Source organism: Aedes aegypti, chromosome 1 (assembly GCF_002204515.2).
Source record: "Aedes aegypti strain LVP_AGWG chromosome 1, AaegL5.0 Primary Assembly, whole genome shotgun sequence".
Lineage (NCBI taxonomy): Eukaryota > Metazoa > Arthropoda > Insecta > Diptera > Culicidae > Aedes > Aedes aegypti.
The window spans coordinates 10,255,762-10,275,406 of record NC_035107.1 but is presented as its reverse complement, the minus strand read 5'-3'; the positions used below and the strand labels follow the sequence as shown (position 1 = coordinate 10,275,406).

General features: G+C 45.5%; 1 protein-coding gene across 5 annotated transcripts in view; it reads left to right on the top strand.

Moving 5' to 3' along the window:
• Positions 1 to 19,645, top strand: part of LOC5579825 — a 416,229-nt gene that overhangs the window by 14,860 nt on the left and 381,724 nt on the right. For 3 of the 5 annotated variants that reach the window (XM_021838864.1, XM_021838867.1, XM_021838866.1), the window contains exons 2-6: positions 2,178 to 3,247; positions 3,308 to 3,417; positions 3,538 to 3,570; positions 11,762 to 13,094; positions 13,157 to 13,267. In XM_021838864.1, coding sequence (XP_021694556.1) covers positions 2,231 to 3,247; positions 3,308 to 3,417; positions 3,538 to 3,570; positions 11,762 to 13,094; positions 13,157 to 13,267 — 2,604 coding nt within the window. In that variant the 5' untranslated portion in view covers positions 2,178 to 2,230. The remainder of the gene's footprint in view (positions 1 to 2,177; positions 3,248 to 3,307; positions 3,418 to 3,537; positions 3,571 to 11,761; positions 13,095 to 13,156; positions 13,268 to 19,645) is intronic. The other 2 variants (XM_021838868.1, XM_021838869.1) reach the window with 1 other exon arrangement.

The window sequence follows — 19,645 nt, the reverse complement described above, 5'->3', positions numbered from 1 at the left end:
CCAAATTTCAGCCAATTCGGACAACCAGAAGCTGAGATACAGCACCCCAAACTTGGGCATTTTGTATGAAAAAACAGCATTTGGTTACTAACTTATGTCACTGACTGTACATTGACTTCTTCAGGCGTACAACTCTATCAATTCTACTGGATGCAGGTTCATAGGATTCTCTACAGACCGAACCATGTCTTGAGCTTGTTACGTACGTTTCTTGGACAAACTTAAATTTAACTAGGGGCGGTCCATTAATTACGTAAGACAATTTTGGCGGTTTTTCGACCCCCCCTCCCCCCATGGTAAGATTTTTTGTATGAAAATTACAAATAATTTGTATGGCGCGTAAGAAATCTGAAACCCCCCCTCTCTCCCCATAATCCCTTACGTAATTAATGGACCGCCCCCTATCAGAATTGATCATTCGATGTAAAAATAAGAATCCTTGTTACTGATGGTGTTCTTTTTTTACACGAATGAGATACATTCTAGGACCAAGTGAACTATGTTCCCCTGTGGATAAGTAGTTAAAATATCAATGCACTATTCCTGATAGATTTGCTTCCACTCCGCCTTGAACACGCAATCGGTAACTACTTTTCGCTTCCTCTTGCTGGATGAATTCACCTTATCCAGTTTCGAATGTAGAATACATAGTTATCTCGAAAGGAAGGCAAACCGGAACAACATGGCTGAGGAGTCTGAAATTAAGCATCAATTGTATCAAGAAGAATAGTAATAATTATTTTAACAATAAAAAAATTACCTAATTTATCAACGCAAACGTTCGTTCGTTCCTTTAAATATTTTCTCAGTCTCATTTGTCCTCGAAGAGATTAGAATCTACGTTATCCAAGTATTCGAAGTCGATTCTCAAATGCCATAAATCCGTAAGATATGATGATATAACAGCTCTGCTCATGTTTGTGGAATGCCAAGTTTGACACTTCGACAAAGACAACAGCTAAACGTTTTAGCAAGCCATGAACAATTCTGCAGGACGTGGACATTTAAATGCATCGAAATGCATCAAATTTTCTCGAAATAACAGATGCATTAGAAGTGATCCACCCCTTGGCTCTGTCCCAGTGAGGACGTAATGCCAAGATGAATGAAAGCTGATAGAGGATCTTTTAATAAAGAAAACTATCGGCTTCCCAAGGCATACAAGTAAATGGTCAATCGGCAAATAAAGCTCTCAGTTTATAACTGTGGAGGAGCTTATAAAGACATTAAGCTCAGATGGAGGCTCTATCCCAGTTGAGACGTAACGCCAGAAAGAAAAATAATATAGCAATTCTGAAAGAATATCAATAATCAATAATCAATAAATTGAATCGTTCTGTACAAAACTTTAGCGTAATCAGGCCTTGCAGATACTTAAATTTCGAATGGTGGGCGAAGATTCGGATTCTACATCTTTAATTCACTTTAATCGATAAAAATGTTTGGCCTCTTCATGATTTTTATTCCGGACACAATCACACTTTCGCTTCATATTCCGGACACTTTGTTTCGAATTCCGGACAGCTCTTGAAAAACACAATCAGAATAATCGAATCATTAATTAAACGCACTAAGCCGTAAGAAAAACGTCAAAACTAGTTGTATATTGTAAATTTTCATGGATTGCTATGTAAAATGTTTATAAAAATCATCATTCAAATTGGGAACTTTTTGACGGCGCATTTTGAAACATTTTGAGTGAAATCTTTCCCATACAAAGTAGAGTGTCCGGAATTTGAAGCTGTCCGGGTTTCGAATCAAAACGGTACTAGAGATTTGGATCAATCAAGTAGACGGGGAATATTTTTAATCCAGAGTGGTGCTGTCTGTTGGGTCCCAGTTGTCATCACAACACCATGGAAACAAACAATCTAAAAACTCATCATTTTCAATCACAGCAACCGTTGTACTACTATATAAGCACACCGACTGACACCTCAGCTTTCATAAGTGATTAAAATTTCAATAGATTAACACCTAGCTGGAAAAGTAAAAATCAAGATCTTTCAATTCCGGAAGTAATCCGGCTAGAACATTGTTAAACAATCAAGATGGAACAAACCAAAATTTCGATGTTGAAAGCGAGGACGTTTATGTTCGAACCGCGTTGTCATGTGAATGCAAAGTAAGTAAATAGTTTCCAAGTAATCCTAATTTGTCGTTTTCCCTCTTTCCAGTGCCCAACCCTGCCCCAAGAATTGCCACCAGCTGACGGCCTCGGAGGGCGACGATGAATAATGCGCCGGCTTCGTCTGGCCGGGGGCGCGGAGGCAAACGCCAGCAGCAGTCTCTGTACAGCCCCGGCAGTGGCCCGCTGCGGAAATCGGAAAACTCCGGCAGCAATCGGTCGCTCAACTCGCTGGGTGACGGACCTGCCCCGACCTCGGGGCGCGATCGGGACCGTGACCGGGACCGTGATTGGGGCCCAAGCGACGGATGGCGATCGGTCAATAAAAAGGAACGCAATAACAAAAAGCATGACTATTACGATCAGCAGCCGTCCCGGCCCCGAAACGATGCCCCGCCCGGTTTCCGACAGGCTTCCGAACCTCGGGTCCTGTCTACCAATCCGCCTAACGTCAACTACAACCGGCCTCAGGATCGTCTACGCAACGAGCGGGACACGCGAAGTGTCGAACCCAGCTTTGGGGGTCGCCTAGGCCCCAAGAAACCCATGTTGCCTTTAAATATTGAGACCCTAGCACCTCGATTGCAGCGTAAGATCCTCCAGGATCACGGTCTCCCGCTGGACTATTTGGAGACCCTACGTAACGAGCATCCTCCGCAGAGCTGGTCGCACACGCTTCCCATGTCACCTCGCTCGCGTCCGCCGGGAATGCGAGGTGGCGGCCGGAATCGATACTCAGGGAACTACCAGCAGCCGGGAGGATACCAGCAGGACTACCGGGCACGAACTCCGGTGGATATGCAGCGTCCCCGGAGCCGATCGTCGGATGTGGGAAATGACCAGGGTGATGTCCATCATCACCAGCAAGTGCATCCACAGCAGCAGGACTTCGATAGACCTCCGCGGCCTAACAGCAGGAACTCCAGCTGCGATCCAAACGATCGATGGAACAGTAACTATGGGCTTCCCCCGAGAGACGGCGGAGGCCGAGGGTATGTCGATGAACACATCCCCGTTGGACCACCGCCCGGATTCCGCAAGGACAGCAATCGCAGCCGACAGTATTCGGAAGGCGGCAAAATCGATGAGGACGATGGCAGAAAATCTGCCGGAAAATTGGTAAGTTGGCGTGAGTTGTTTATAACTTAAGATCTTTCTAAATTGATTCTGAAATTTTAGGACTGGGCTGACGACGTCGAGCGGGAAGCAATGCAAGAGAAGACTACCATCAACAACAATATCGGTCCGAACACGGGCTCCAACAGCAGGAACAGACGTCGACATCGGAGGTGAGTACATGAAGATTCCATTAGGAGTAGTCTTCAAATTTTACTTCCAAAATACGATTCTCACATTCGCGTATTTTGTGTAATTTGCGCCATGCTCCCATGCGATGGGTACCCGAGCAGAAACGGAAATCGGAAAAAGTTAAAGGGAACAACGTAAGATCGTTCAACTATAGTTTCATTTAAAAATCATCCAAGCACTACGGTGCTTCATTTATCGTTGTTATCAAAACGGATTTGGCTATCAAAACTTTAAATGACAGTTTGTTTATATAGTTATTCTACACCTCTATAAAAAGCATTCGACGAAATTTTGAGTTATGCCTTTTTGAAGAAGTATAATCTCTTTTGACCGCAGTTTCTTGTGGAGGCCATAGTAAGCCCGACTTCCACGGAAGATGCGCCTCCATATTGCACGGCTAACGTTATTATCAGCCGTCAACAAGGATCTAGGGTAGACGAACTCGTCGACCACCTCGAACGTATCCCCGTCTATCGTAACACTGCTACCTAGGCGAGCTCTGTCGCGCTCGGCCCCACCAGCTAGCATGTACTTTGTCTTGGCCGCATTCACCACCAGTCCAACTTTTGCTGCCTCGAGTTTCAGGCAAGTGTACAGGTCTGCCACATTTTCAAATGTTCCGCCGACAATGTCCATATCATCCGCGAAACAAACAAATTGACTGGATCTCTTAAAACTCGTACCCCGGATGTTAAGCCAGGCTCTCCACGTAACACCTTCTAGCCCAATATTGAAGAACAGGCTTGAAAAGCGGGAATATTCGCCAGTCTTGTACCTGCCCGGGACAGCTGTTCTCGTCCATGTTTTCTATAGCTCTACGACGCGGTCGATACTATCGTATGTCGCCTAGAAAGCGATGAAGAACTTGGTATTCACGGCATTTTCGTACAGTAAAGATCTGGTTCGTTGTTGATCGGCCGTAAACGTAGCCGATAACTTGATAACTTCCCACGAACTCGTTTACTAAAGGTGACAGTCGGCGGAACATGATCTCGGAAGTTGTCACAATCTAACTTGTCGACCTTCTTATAGATGGGGCATACCCCTTCCTTCCACTCCTCCGGTAGCTGTTCTGTTTACCAGATTGTGCATATCAGCCGGTGCAGATAAATCGTCACCCTATCCGGGTCCATCTTTATGAGTTCAGCTCCGATACCATCCTTACCAGCAGCTTCATTGTTCTTGAGCTGGTAAATGGCATCCTTAACCTCCCTCAAAGTGGGACCTTGTTGGTTTCCATCGTCCTCAGTACTGACGAAGGTATTTCTTCCATTGTCTCGACCATCATTGCATGTGCTCTCAGCGCCATTCAGGTGTTCGTCGAAATTCTGCTTCCACCTTTCGATCACCTCACACTCGTCCGTCAATATGCTCCCATCCTTATCCCTGAACATCTCGGCACGCGACAGAAGCCGTTTCGGGATGCGTTGAGCTTCTGATAGAACTTACGTGTTTCTTGAGACCGGCACAGCTGTTCCATCTCCTCGCGGCGTTTTTCCTCCCGAAAGAGGCGGGTGTGCTGTTGCCGTTTCCGCCTATAACACGCCTATAAACGTGTTCCACATTTTGCCGGGTAGTTTGCTGCAGCATGACCGCCCGCGCTGCATTCTTCTCCACCGGAATCTACATACATTCCTCGTCGAACCAATCGTTCCGTCGACTCCGTCTCACGTACCCGCCGTTGCTCTCAGCTGCATTGTTAATGGCTGCTTTCACTGTTCTCCAGCAGTCCTCAAGAGGGGCTTCATCCAGCTAAGGGGCCTATTTTGTAAATCGAGCAGATTCATGTGACTCGTCTGTATTCATTGTCGACCAAAGCAAGCATGCATATTTCAGATGTCACCCGTCGACTCCCATGGACCAATGCACGAGTTCACTAATTTGACGTTTGAGCGGTGCCGAATTCACTCGTTGTCATGGTCACGTAAATAACACGGCACCGCTCAAACGTCAAATAGTGAACTCGTGCATCGGTCCATAGTAATCCAGTCACATAGAGTGACAACTGTCGAAAAACTCGAGTGACAGAGCTGAGTCGAGCGAATTTTTCGGTCGACAGTGACTTCAGTCGAGTAATTTTGATCGACTCAACTTATAAAATAGACCCCTAACACTCTTCCGGTAATGCAGCCTCGAGGTACAGCGCGTACGCAGCTACGACACACGGTTGCTTAAGCGGCTCTAGGTCATACCTTCGCCAGAGCTTCGAGTAAGCTGTATCGCCTGGCGTTGGCAGATTGACTAACGCCAGGGGATACAGCTTACTTGAAGCTCTGGCGAAGCTAGATGTGGGGCTGTGCAACGAAGGGGCTGTCAGTACATTCCGTAAAGACGGCCGGGAGTCCGTCATCGATGTTACGTTCTGTAGCCCATTGTTGTTGGATGACATGAATTGGAGGGTGAGCGAGGAATATTCCCACAGTGATCACCAGGCGATTCTCTACAGCATCGGCTGGCGAATCTCCCCAGCGCCGATGAGAATGAGGACATACGAGCGGAAGTGGAAGACAAAGGACTTCGACAAGGAGGTGTTTATTGAGGCGCTTCGAACATACAGCAGGGCGAACCTTGACGCAGAAGAATTGACAGAAGTGGTAGCAACGGCTTGTGATGCATCGATGCCGAGAAAGTTGGAGCCTAGGAACCGAAGGCGCCCAGCGTACTGGTGAAATGAGACGCTTAGTACCCTCCGTGCTGCATGCTTCCGAGCCAGAAGACGCGTCCAGAGAGCAAGAACCGAAGTAGAAAGAGAGAAACGGAGAATCGCTTTCCGTGAAGCTAGAGCTGCTTTCAAACAGGAGATTAAGCGGAGCAAGTCCAGCTGTTACAAGGATCTATGTCGAGAAGCCGAAGAAAACCCTTGGGGCAACGCCTACCGTATTGTGATGGGTCCGGCGACACCAGTCGAAACATGTCCAGACAAGTTGAGGATTATTGTGGAAGGTCTGTTTCCGCATCATGACCCAACAGTGTGGCCGCCTACGCCATACGAAGACGAGGAAGAAGAACCCGGAGGTGTGCGAATCTCTAATGAAGAGCTACTAGCAGTGGCGAAGGGTCTGAAGGTGAAGAAAGCTCCCGATCCGGATGGGATCCCCAATGTAGCACTAAAAACCGCGATATTGGATTTGTTCAGGACGACGCTGCAGAAACTCTTGAATGTAAGCTGTTTCCCAAACAGATGTTTTGAGCCATTCAAATCTGCTGGCATGGATGGGATCTTCCCAGCGTTAATCCAAAAAGCGGAGAAAACGCTGATCCCACACATGGTAGAGATTTTTAGGGCGAGCTTGATTTTAGGGCATATTCCAGATGATTGGCGTCAAGTTCGAGTTGTCTTCATTCCTAAAACAGGTAAAAAAGACAAAACAAATCCCAAAGCATTTAGGCCGATCAGTTTGTCATCCGTGATGCTTAAAATCATGGAAAAGGTATTGTGCGAATACATAAATTCTAAATTTATGAAAGCAATGCCTCTTTCACAACACCAATTTGCGTATCAGAGTGGCAAATCCACGATCTCAGCACTACATTCGTTAGTCAATAAGATCGAAAAAACTCTACAAGCTAAAGAAATCGCTCTTGTAGCATTTCTTGACATTGAGGGTGCATTCGATAATGCTTCTTATTCGTCTATAGGATCGGCAATGTTGAGGAGGAATTTCGACCCATGCATTGCTACCTGGGTACATGCTATGCTAGCCAATCGACAGATCTCCTCTGAGCTAAGTGGTTCGTGCGTCACTGTAAAGGCTACAAGGGGGTGCCCACAAGGTGGGGTACTTTCACCGTTACTTTGGTCACTGGTGGTGGACGAGCTTCTAGATAGCTTAGAAAGGAGAGGCTTCGAAGTGGTAGGATATGCAGATGACGTGGTCATTATTGTACGAGGCAAATTTGAAGACGTTATATTCGAAAGGATGCAGCTAGCTCTTGATCATACCTTTTCCTGGTGTCAACGAGAGCAACTAGGAATAAATCCTTCCAAAACCACTATTGTACCTTTCACAAAACGTAGGAAGGTACAATTGAGAACCCTTCTCCTAAACGAAACACAACTGACTTGCTCAAAGGAAGCCAAATATCTTGGCGTCATACTTGACTCCAAGCTAAATTGGAATTCACATCTTCAAACAGTGGTGCAAATAGGCCTCAATTCACTCTGGGTATGCTCCAGAGCACTTGGTAAGAAATGGGGCCTGAAACCAAGTATGATTATGTGGATCTATAAAACCATTGTTCGTCCTAGAACAACTTATGCTTCTCTTATCTGGTGGCCTAAAACAAAAGAGGCTACGGCAAGGGCAAAGTTAAACAAAATCCAACGTATTGCCTATATAGCAATTACTGGTGCAGCACGCAGTACACCCACCTCTGCCTTAGACGCGATGCTTAATCTGCCCCGGCTGGATCAATTCATAAAGCTGGCCGCTGAGAAAAGTGCGTTGAGGCTGAAACGAACAAAAACCCTACTATCAGGTGATCTTACGGGTCACCTCAGTATATTAAATGAATTTTCTATAAATTCAATTGTAGAAAAGTGTAGTGACAGGATGGAAATGGTAGTCAACTATGACATACCCTATCAGGTGATCATGTCTTCTCGTCAAGAATGGGAAGAAGGTGGACCCAACATCCCTCCAGGGTCTATTAAATTCTACACAGATGGTTCCAAAATGAATAATCTGGCAGGTTCTGGAGTCTACGGACCCCGAACAAAAACCTCAATTCACTTAGGACAGTGGTCTACAGTATTTCAGGCAGAAATATATGCTATCTTAGAATGTGCGTTACTATGCCAGAAGAGGAAATACAGACACGCAAGTATATGTATTCTCTCCGACAGCCAAGCGGCTCTTCAGGCGCTTAACACTTACACGTGTAACTCAAAACTAGTGTGGGAATGCATTCTAGCTTTGAAAAAACTAGCTCTCTGCAATCGAGTTAACCTATATTGGATCCCAGGGCATGCGGGTCTAGAGGGAAACGAAATTGCTGATGAGCTGGCCAGAAACGGATCTGCTAATAGGTTCACTGGCCCCGAGCCATTCTTCGGAATATCAGACAGTTTCTTAAAAATGGAACTGAACAACTGGCTGGCTAGCCAGACCTCATCAAACTGGGATGAGTCTCCTAATACGAGTCAGTCAAAAAGGCTTGTAAATATAAACCCAAAGAAAACCCAACAACTATTAGGTCTCAGCAAAAGGGATCTCAGTTTATACACTGGTCTAGTGACAGGACACTGCCCCAGCAGATACCATTTACAAAAGATCGGTGTTGTTCAAAACTCCAACTGTCGCTTCTGTGACGATGAGCGAGAAACATCAGAACACCTCATCTGCTATTGCAGTGCACAAATCCATTGTAGGTCCAGGATATTTGGTAAGCCCTTCTTAGAGCCTGCCGATATAAGGATCGCAACCCCCAGCAATGTTATAGGCTTTATTAAGCTAATTGCACCAGACTGGGGGAATTCTCACAATGCAGCTTAGGACCATTATTTCTTAATAATAAGGTGTTCATGAGCTCAGAAGTACATAGATCATTTAGTGACATACATGTCACTGGATGATGTATGTACTATACATACAGTAAAAGGGGATATCACAATAGTTCATGTTAATTGGACGCAGTGATTCAACACCCGACAAAGAAGGAGGAAACAGATGGAAGGTTCAGAAGCTGGTGTTGGGGCCAAAACCAGGGAAGCCATCAGGGGACCCAGCATCGTATAGACCTATATGTTTGCTGGACACACTTGGTAAGCTCCTGGAAAGGATCATCCTTAACAGGCTGACACAATGTACAGAGAGCGAGAGTGGCTTATCGAAGAGACAATTCGGATTCCGGAAAGGGGTCTCGACGGTGGATGCAATCCGGATAGTTGTGCAGAATGCGGAGAAGGCATCCAAAAAGAAAAGGAGAGGCAATCGGTTCTGCGCCGTAGTGACGATTGACGTCAAAAATGCTTTCAACAGAGCCAGCTGGGAGGCTATAGCCTTAGCACTGCATAGAATGCGAGTTCCTGGCTACTTGTGCAGTATGCTAAAAAGCTATTTCCAAAACAGAGTCCTGGTATATGAAACGGAGTTGGGTCAAAAGTCGATCAGGATCACGGCAGGAGTGCCACAAGGCTCAATCCTTGGTCCAACGCTTTGGAACGCTGGAAAACTGCAGCTGGCTCATCATAAGACGGAGCTAGTGCTGGTTAGCAACCTCAAAGCTGTTCAGAGGGTTGAAATCTACATCGGTAGACAAGACATTTCATCAAAACGTGCTTTGAAGCATCTGGGGGTGATGGTAGATGACCGTCTAAACTTCAACGCTCACGTGGACTACGCCTGCGAAAAGGCGTCGAAGGCGGTCAACACGATAGCGAGGATCATGCCGAACGTCGGAGGACCGAGAAGTAGTAAAAGGCGTCTCCTAGCGAGTGTAGCGGTCTCTATTCTCAGGTATGGAGTCCCAGTCTGGACCGCAGCGGTAAAAACCAAGCGTAATCGGAGGATGCTGAACAGCACATTCCGACTCATGGCCATACGAGTAGCGAGCGCCTATAGGACGATTTCATCGGAGGCAGTATGCGTTATCGCTGGCATGATACCCATCTGCATCACCCTGGCCGAGGACGTGGAGTGTTATGAACGAAGAGGCACCAGAAATGTGAGAAGGATCGTCAGAACGGACTCGTTGGCTAAGTGGCAGCAAGAGTGGAACAACGCGGAGAAGGGAAGGTGGACTTACCGTCTAATTCCAAATGTATTACTGTTGGTTAATAGGAAGCATGGAGAAGTGAACTTCCATCTGACGCAGTTCCTGTCCGGACACGGCTATTTCCGTAAGTATCTGCATCGGTTTGGACATGCTTGCGAGAATGTGGAGGAGACACCGGAGCACGTAGTCTTCGAATGTCCTAGGTTCGAAGAAGTGAGGAGGGACATGCGAGGAGTCACTGTCGATAACGTTGTCGAAGAGATGTGCCGAGAAGAAGGCATCTGCAACGCTGTCGATAGCACGGTATCGAGAATAATGTCCGAGCTCCAGAGGAAGTGGCGTAGCGACCAACGATCTGCTAGCTAAAGTGAACGCTGGATTGACTTCGGCACCCTTCCGGTCGGCTCGAAACGTAGAAAAAGAAGAATCGGTCTCGGGAGAATTTTCACCGCCGGGGAATTCTTCGTCGGTGTAGACTAGGTCCACCGTCGGGGACTAGTCGAGTAGAGTACGTCGGGACGCTGGTAATGGGTAGTCGAGGCGCCTACGAACCGGAAGTTATGCTCAACCGGAATCGTTGGACCGACCTCGGCATCCTACTAGCTGAACAAAGAAAAGGAGAAGGTCGTCGTAACTGTGTGAGTACGCGCTCTGAATGAGTGCAGAGTAGTGTACAAACTGGAGCCGAAGGGCTCAGAATGTTGCATGTAGGTACTAACAAATTGACGGGTCGCCAATGGGCGAAAATAGTAGATACTTACGAATTACTAACGTGTGGAGCCGAAGGGCACAGCATGAGGCACAACGTTGAACGGTTTTAAAACTGCTAACAGGAGCCGAAGGGCTCAGCATGTAGAATAACAAATTGAAGAGGTGCGCTCAGCACGTTAGCCTCCCCTCCGAAGTAATACCGGAAGGTGGTTCCGGAGGGTTATGTTACTAAACCTAGGAGAGTGTTTTTAGTGGGGAAGGCACTTTGTGGATCCCACACCGCGCCAAAAATTACACTGGCATGAACATGAACATGAACATTTACAGGCCAGTCTATGAAGATTTTCAAACTCCATAAATAAAAGGTCATACCGAGGCGGCCGTCGGTACCGTACGTTAATGACGGAGAAGAATTTTGGGCGCAGTTTAACCATTACCAGATAGTGGTCAGAGTCGATGTTAGTGCCACGATAGCTGCTGACGTCGATAATATCGGAGAAGTGCCGTCCATCAATCAGATGGTCTATTGGTGATTTTGTCTGCTGTAGTGATCTCCAGGTGTATGGAAGGCTGTGCTGGAAGTATGTGCTACGAATGGCCATATTCTTGGAGGCGGCGAAATCATCACTCCGGATAATCGAATCCCACCTGTATTGAAAGTCAACTTCTATTTACTTAAATCAATGATTTAAACGGTTAGGTCTTACGATTTTTTTTTCTAAAATCAGTCCAGAGGTGTAGAATAACTATATAAAGGTACGTTTGAAGTTTTGATGGCTGTTTGGTAAATGAAGCATCAAGAGCACTGAACAAGTTTTTCATTCAAACATGTTTTTCGGTGCGATCGACTATCATTGTACTTATTCAGAGTCTAACGATCATGTTCCCTATTTTCAGCAATTCCCGTTCCAGTAATGACTTCTACGACGAAGGCGGTTTCAAGGTCCCCTATCCGCCAGTGACGAAAGGAAGCGGAGGAAGCAGTGGCCGCAGCCGTCGCAATTCACAGTCGTCCAACTTGAGTCGCGAGAATAGCATGGATCGAGCGGGTTACGCAAGTGGCCATCGTGGCGGCAGTCGTAGTGGGAAACATTTTGGCAATCGCGAAGGCAGTCAAGATCGGTATTACGAACGGGGCGACGGAGGAAGGTTCCACAGGAAGAGCGCAGGTGGAGATCGGTACAGCAATAGTCGAGATAACAGTATGGACCGTGGCGGAAATTGGCAGAGGGGTGGTGGAGGTCACTCCGAAAATTGGCGAGGTGTGGGCGATGGCATCGAAAAGACAGACGTAAAAATCGCCGAAATGACGAAGCAATTCGAGGAGCAAATCGGAATCCAGAAGGCTCCTGGAGTGTTGGTGCTTCCACCGAAAATCCCCGCTTCAGGCAATCTGCCACGGGATGATCATCTCAGGGAAGATAATTCAGGAAATGCACGGACGCTGTTCGATCCCAAGAACCCCAACAAGCCAATCATGATCACTCCGTCTCAAACTCGCAATTACAATCCTCCGGAGAACCTAGACGAACTAGGATCCTCTACCGAACGCAAACGAATTGCCAGCGGCAACCAACTCAGCAGCGCACGTCCACCCTGGTACGACACTAGTGCACCTCAAGCCAACCTACTCCGCAACAAAGATCTGGTCCGCCAGCTAGAAGCTGCCGATAATCGCCTTCAAGAATTGCTACTCACCGGAAACCTATTCCGCGAGTGGGACATCTACGTCCAAATCAGAACCGATCTGCAAAGACTGTTGGAATCGTTCCTCCTGACCGAAATGCGTTTCTCCCAGGACATCAACATCGAGCACCACTTTTGGAAGCTCCTGTACTACAACATCATAGAGCAGTTGCGCAAGCTCCTGGCGGAAGATCCGGATCAGAACAACCGGGCCTACTATCGCGAAAAAGCCACGGAAATCATCGAAAACGGAGCGCAGTTCTTCGAGCAGCTCCTTACCCTACTGGAGGGCAAGTTCAATTTTTGCCTGGAGAACTACATCGGACCGAATGCGGCCACAAATACTAAGGGGATCAAGTGCGGCCTGGCGTTGGTTTCCGCCCAGAAGATATTCCTCTTTTTGGGTGACCTGGCGCGCTATCGGGAGCAGGTCAACGAATCGAACAATTTCCGCAAGGCGAAACAGTGGTACGTGAAGGCCCAGCAGATCATGCCCAAGAATGGTCGCCCATACAATCAACTGGCGCTGCTCTCCGTCTATGCTGTGAGTTGATAGTTGAACTGCGGAATGAAATGAACGTCAATGATTTTCTTTCTCTATTTTAGAAACGCAAAATTGATGCCGTGTACTTCTATATGCGCAGTCTGATGTCGTCGAATCCGTTCGAATCAGCCCGCGAAAGTCTGATGGATTTGTTCAACGAGACTAAGAAGAAGGTAAGTGCGAGGGGATTTGGATCTGTTTGGATAGGTGACTTTCCTGCTCCTAGGGGGATGGGTAACGGGGCGATGAAAAGTGATGCGACAAGATCATGTGGTAATTTAATATTAAGCTGAACATAAATACCTATTAATAAATGAAACCCGGATTTAGTACTATGCAATTCAATTCCACTAGAGTTTGTATCCTTTGATAGATACGCGTTTTTCATCCTCAGCTGTAAGGTCGTCTTCAGTGTCGTTTACTAGACTCGACTCTTGTACAAGGCACTGAAGATGGCCTTAGATGTTCAGTTGGGGTTGAAAAACGCGTATCTGTCAAAGAATACAACTCTAGTGGACAGTGAATCAATTGTCACCCAACACGCAGCAACAAAGACATTGTCACCTCCTTACTCTTGTTGCAACAATTTTATTCCACAACATGAGTTTATCATCACTTGAACAAAATATGACAAAGATCGATCACCACGTGCGTAGCGATTTTCTGGGCTTCGCAATGCAATTTTCGAGAACTTTCTCCGTGTTGGTAAACATTGACACATTATCAAACAGCATTCATAAAACAAATTTGGTTTTGTATTTAAAATAACTGATTAATCGCGAATTGAAAAGGTTGCAACAATGTTGCGCTCTTTGATTGTCATGACAATTTTGCTTTTAATTGTGTCCTTATCCGCAACAGTTGCGACAAACGGTTGTGAGCAAGCTTGCTTTATTGTTTGTTTTTCGTCTATTTTGATGATAATTTGATTCACTGCTAGTGGAATTAAATGGTATAGTACTAAAATTGATTTTCATTTATTAATAGGTATTCCACTGAACAGCTCGAAGATTTATTATCATGAATTTCTTGCCTATGATGATAGTTTAGTTCATATCTTTAAATAATAATTTGTCGATGAAAAATTGTTAAATTTCTATAAAAAGAACTAAATTTACTTGGCACAATGCGATTGAATTCGGGCGTAAATATTACAAGTCTTTATGAAAAATGATGCCGGCAGAAATGGCGTTCATGTAAAGTTATTTCTAATATCTTCTTCTTCTTCTATATAAATAAAAATGGAATGGTGTTTGTATGTCACGAAATGGCTTACGAACGGGACAACGGATTTTAATGATTCTTTCTCCATTTTGTTCGTCAAGGGTTCCGACCTGTTTGTGTATATAAAAATCCCAGGATATTCACCGAGAAAGCTATAAAAAAAGGAGTGAACGGAACTGTCATTTTGTATGGGACGATCAAAAGCGTTTTTCAACAGCCTACTTGATGGCAAGACGAAGTTTGCCGGGACCACTAGTAATTATAATAAATCAAGAAATGTTAACTACTCACTATGTAGAAGTTAATTTGTCTTGGTATTGTTGAACAGTTCATTGTTCAATTCGGAGCTTAGCACAAGAAAACTGTTTCTCAATTTTTCATTCACCCTGAATTTTAAAGTAATTTTTTTCAATAACATTCGCTTGCAGTTTTGAATGGATTTTTGAAGAAATCTTCTAGAAAATCTTAAAAGACTGTTGAGGAAACCACTGATGAATTCCAAGAGATATGTACGATCGCTTTTCAACACAATAAGTTTTAGAGAAAACAGTTAAAAATAACTGAAACATGGTTGAATTATGATTTATGACGGAGTCTAATGACTATTGCTTTCGTTCAAGGTCATAAGTTCAATCCCAGCCTCGCTCCTTTTGTAGTTTTTTTTTTGTTTTTTTTTTCATGGGGGAAATCTGCAAACATCTCCCCTAAGAAGGTAACTCAGGGGATGCGGGGATGACGCACCAACGACTAAAACCAGCCTATGCACTGTGCATGAGCAATTCATTTAGAATTGCTCAAGTGGTGAACAGTGCATCGACATGACCCTTGTACTCAGACCCTTATCTCCCCGGAACCACCTCACGGTATTTCTTCGGGGAGGGACCAGTGCATATAGCACAACACGTGTAGCAGAAGTAGCAAACTGCTTCTCCTAGCCGACTTAAACAATGTTACAAGGGACCAGCCTCGGCAGGGCTAATCCTCTGCAGCCTACTCTTGGTTGGCACGCCATAGGCGCTGCAATTCTAACATGTGAGTGACATCCGTAGTTACTGCATTCCAGCACTCGGCATTCGTACACATTCTCTCTATTATATTGTCGGGGACGTATCCCTTCCGCATGTAGTGAGCATGCGATCTCTCACAACAATGAAACGGGGGCAATCGAACACGACATGTTCCGCTGTTTCCTCCACACCAGCACAATTGGGGCACGCAGGAGATTCTGACTGCCCGAACCTATGCAGGTACTGTCTATAGCAACCATGTCCTGACAGAAACTGCGTCAGGTGGAAGTTTACTTCCCCATGGTTTCTACCACACCAGTCTGACACATTTGGTATTAGCCGATGGGTCCATCTACCCTTACTAGAGTTATCCCGTTCCTGATGCCAACTTCTGAGCGTTGCCTCTTTACACGTGTCGTGGACTCCTCTGGTACCTCTTTGGTTAAAGGATTGAACATCTTTCTTGATGATGAGCCCGATGGGCGTCATCCCGGCTATAATGCACACGGCGTCTTTAGATACCGTCCAGTATGCACTTGCTACTCTTAAGCACTTTATCCTGTACCGTGAAGACCCCATACTCTGCGCACTTAAGGCTTTTAAAATTTCAAACAGCTGTAATTAATTGAAAACAGAACACAATATTCTGAAATTTTGGAAGCAAATACTTATTGATCTTATGTATAAGGAAAAAATATAAAAGCTTCACTAAGTAATGATTTTTATTGCTAATTTTTAATTTTTCTCAAGGGTGTCCTGGTGCCTAACTCTGCGCACTCGAAAAATTCTTTATATCAGTTGAAGTATTTTACTAAAAGTATGCCTTGCATTTAAACTCCGAATTAATCTTCATTTTCTTGATTTATACGGCTTAACGTCCCCAGTGGAGCGTGGGATGTCTCTAACACAAGTTTAGTAAGTGAAGTGAATTTTATCTATAATTCAATTGAATGCCATTAAGTGCAACTCTTAAAACAATCAAAATCATCATATGATTTACAAAACATGTAATAAACTTAGTTTTCTAAAATCTGAACTAACATACAAAAAGGATACAAACTACGTCTTTTTTGCGTTCACCCTTGGCGTTTAAACGAAAATTAGCTTTGACTGTTTATGTATTTTCACTAGAAAATATAAAACAAAAATTTTCTTTAGTTCTGCTCGGGTCCGGGTTTGGCATTAATGTTGTCTCAGATTCGGGTCGGATCCGGGGTTGAAGAAAGTAAATAACTCGAGCGACAGAGCCGAGTCGAGTGAATGCTTTGGTCGACAGTGACTCCAGTCGAGTCATTTTGCTCGACTCGACTTATAAAATAGGGCCCATATTCTCTTTAATTTGCTTCAAATGACTTAAGTGATGAGGTACTCCCTTAGCATTTTTGTTAACGGGCAGTCAATTTGGACGTATTTCAGTATTTTTAAAGCTATTTTATATTTTAATAGTGGTCCCGGCAAACTTCGTCTTGCCATCAAGTAGGCTGTTGTAAACCGTCATGAAACGTCCTATGCAAAATTGTGATTCCGTTCACTTTCGGTTTTTTCAACTTTCCTGGTAAATATTCTGATCTTTTTATACACACAAACACGTCGGAACACTTCACGAACACTTTAGTGAAAAAAATGTCAAAATCCGGTGGCCCATTCTCGAGCCATTTCTTGACATACAAACACCACTCCATTTTTATTTATATAGATTAAGGGCCCTATTTTATAAGTCGTTTCGATCAAAAACGACTCGACTGGAGTCACTGTCGACCAAAAATTTCGCTCGACTTGCCTCTGTCACTCGAGTTTATCGATAGTTGTCACTCTATGTGACTGGATTACTATGGGAGTCGACGGGTGACATCTGAAATATGCATGCTTACTTTGATCGACAATGACTTCAGACGAGTCACGTGAATTTGCTCGAATTACAAAATAGACCCCTAAAGTAATAAACGTAAATCCGTCAAGAACATTCTTCGCGTACTTTTTTATTACTATTTTAATAATATATGAAAAATAAATTTTGAATAAAAATGTAAGTATTTTACCAGATTTTAGTGGATTTTGGTGAAAGTGCGCAGATTAGGAGCTGCGCAGAGTTAGGGGCCTTCACGGTACGTGCTTTCCAACCGCTTTAGGTTTCTGCTCGTTCTAAGCGCTTTTGGCCAGATTGGTAATCCATACCTTAGTATAGATAGCGCCACACCTGTCAGGAGCTTGCGTTTGCTGGCAATCACAGCAGTGATGTTAGACATCATCCTCGAAAGCGCCGCTATAGCCGTAGATGCCCTTTTACAGGCATATTCAACATGGCTAGCGAAACTGAGCTTGTCATCGATCATTACCCCAAGATACCTAAGGGATCGCTTGGACTCTATGGTGCAATCACCTACCGAGATAAGCGCCCGTTGCTCAGACTTGCGGTTGTTGACCACCACCACCTCAGTCTTGTGACGGGCAAGTCCTAGTTTCCTAGACTTCATCCATTCCTCAACCAGGGAAATAGAGTGCGCTGCTGTCAACTCTACTTCCTTCATCGGTTCACCATAGACCACTAGGGTGATATCGTCGGCGAAGCCTACAATCTTAGCACCCGTCGGAAGGGGCAGCCTCAGTACGTCATCGTACATCGCATTCCATAACAGCGGGCCCAGGATTGAACCAAAACTCCCGCGGTAATTCGTACGCTTTTCTGCCCCTCTGTGTCATACAGTAGAATCCTACCATCAAAATAGCTTTCTATAAGCTTACACAACAGCACCGGTACCTTGAGGCGGTGAAATGCGTGTGCTATTGGTTCCCAGCTTGCGCTGTTGAACGCATTCTTCACATCCAGAGTGACAACCGCGCAGTAACGGATGCCGCTCCTTTTATGCTCGATTGCCACCTCAGCTGTCTGAACGACCGACTGGATACCGTCCAGAGTAGATTTACCTTTCCTGAATCCAAACTGGTTTTTGGACGGCCTGCACTCTCTGTATACGGTACTAGCCGAGAATCAACCTCTCCGATGACTTGCCCGTCGTATCTAGTAGACAGATAGGTCTATACGCCGACGGGTCACCTGGTGGTTTCCCGCCTTTGTTAGTAGCACCAATTTCTGTCGCTTCCGTACATCCGGGAAGATTCCTTGATCAATGCAGCATTGCATCGTGGTTCTGAAAATGTCCGGATCCGCGTTCACTGCCTCTTTTAAGGCAATATTCGGGATACCATCGGGTCCCGGTGCCTTGTTTGACGCGAATGATTTCACGACTTCTGCCAGCTCTTCATTCGTCACTCTCACCACTTCTTCTCCTCCATCTGCCGCATACGGCGCGGGGGCCATTATCATTACCAATCTGTAGGCGTCATCCCATGGACTCGAATTGGCACTCTCGCATAGACTGTCCAAGCATGCCCGTTTTCGAGTCTTCATTTCCTTTTTAAGAGCCAACTTTGCCTCTCTGAATGCTGCACCGCGTTCTTCTCTTTGTCCTTCTGTGCGTGCGCGATGCATTCTTCGTCTAGCCCGAAGGCAGATTGCTCGAAGATTTGCAATTGATTCGCACCACCAGTACACCGGCGGCCTGTTCTCTCTAGGAGGGGCTTTTCTCGGCATGGAAGCATCACATGCACGTGATATCACAGCAACTAGCTCTTCACCGTTTAGGTCCAGAGTGTTCCGTTCACGCCTCAGGGCTTCAGTGAATACTTCGCCAGCGCGTCAAAGCGCGCTGTCTTCCATCCTCGGGCTTGGGTCGAGTTACATCGCGATGCCGCCCGCCTTGTATTATCTTCTTCTTCTTGGCATTACGTCCTCACTGGGACAGAGCCTGCTTCTCAGCTTATTGTTCTTATGAGCACTTCCACAGTTATTAACAAAGAGCTTTCGATGCCAAAGTTGCCATTTTCGCATTGGTATATCGTGTGGCAAGTACGATGATACTCTATGCCCAGGGAAGTCAAAGTAATTTCCATTACGAAAAGATCCTGGACCGACCGGGAATCGAACCCAGACACCTTCAGCATGGCTTTGCTTTGTAGCCGCGGACTCTAACCACTCGGCTAAGGAAGGCCCCTGGTATTATACTATAGCGAATCGATTGATGATCGCTATGAGTATAACCGTCATCAACGCGCCAGTTCATGGTACCTAGAAGGTTAGGACCACAAAACGTCACGGCGATAATCGATTCTGCGTCATTTCTGCGGAAGGTACTCACTGTACCCACATTTGCCAGCTCTACATTTAATGCGGCCAGGGATTCCAACAATAGCTGGCCTCTTTGATTGGTGCAGCGGCCACCCCACTCCACTGCCCATGCATTAAAGTCGCCAGCTATCACT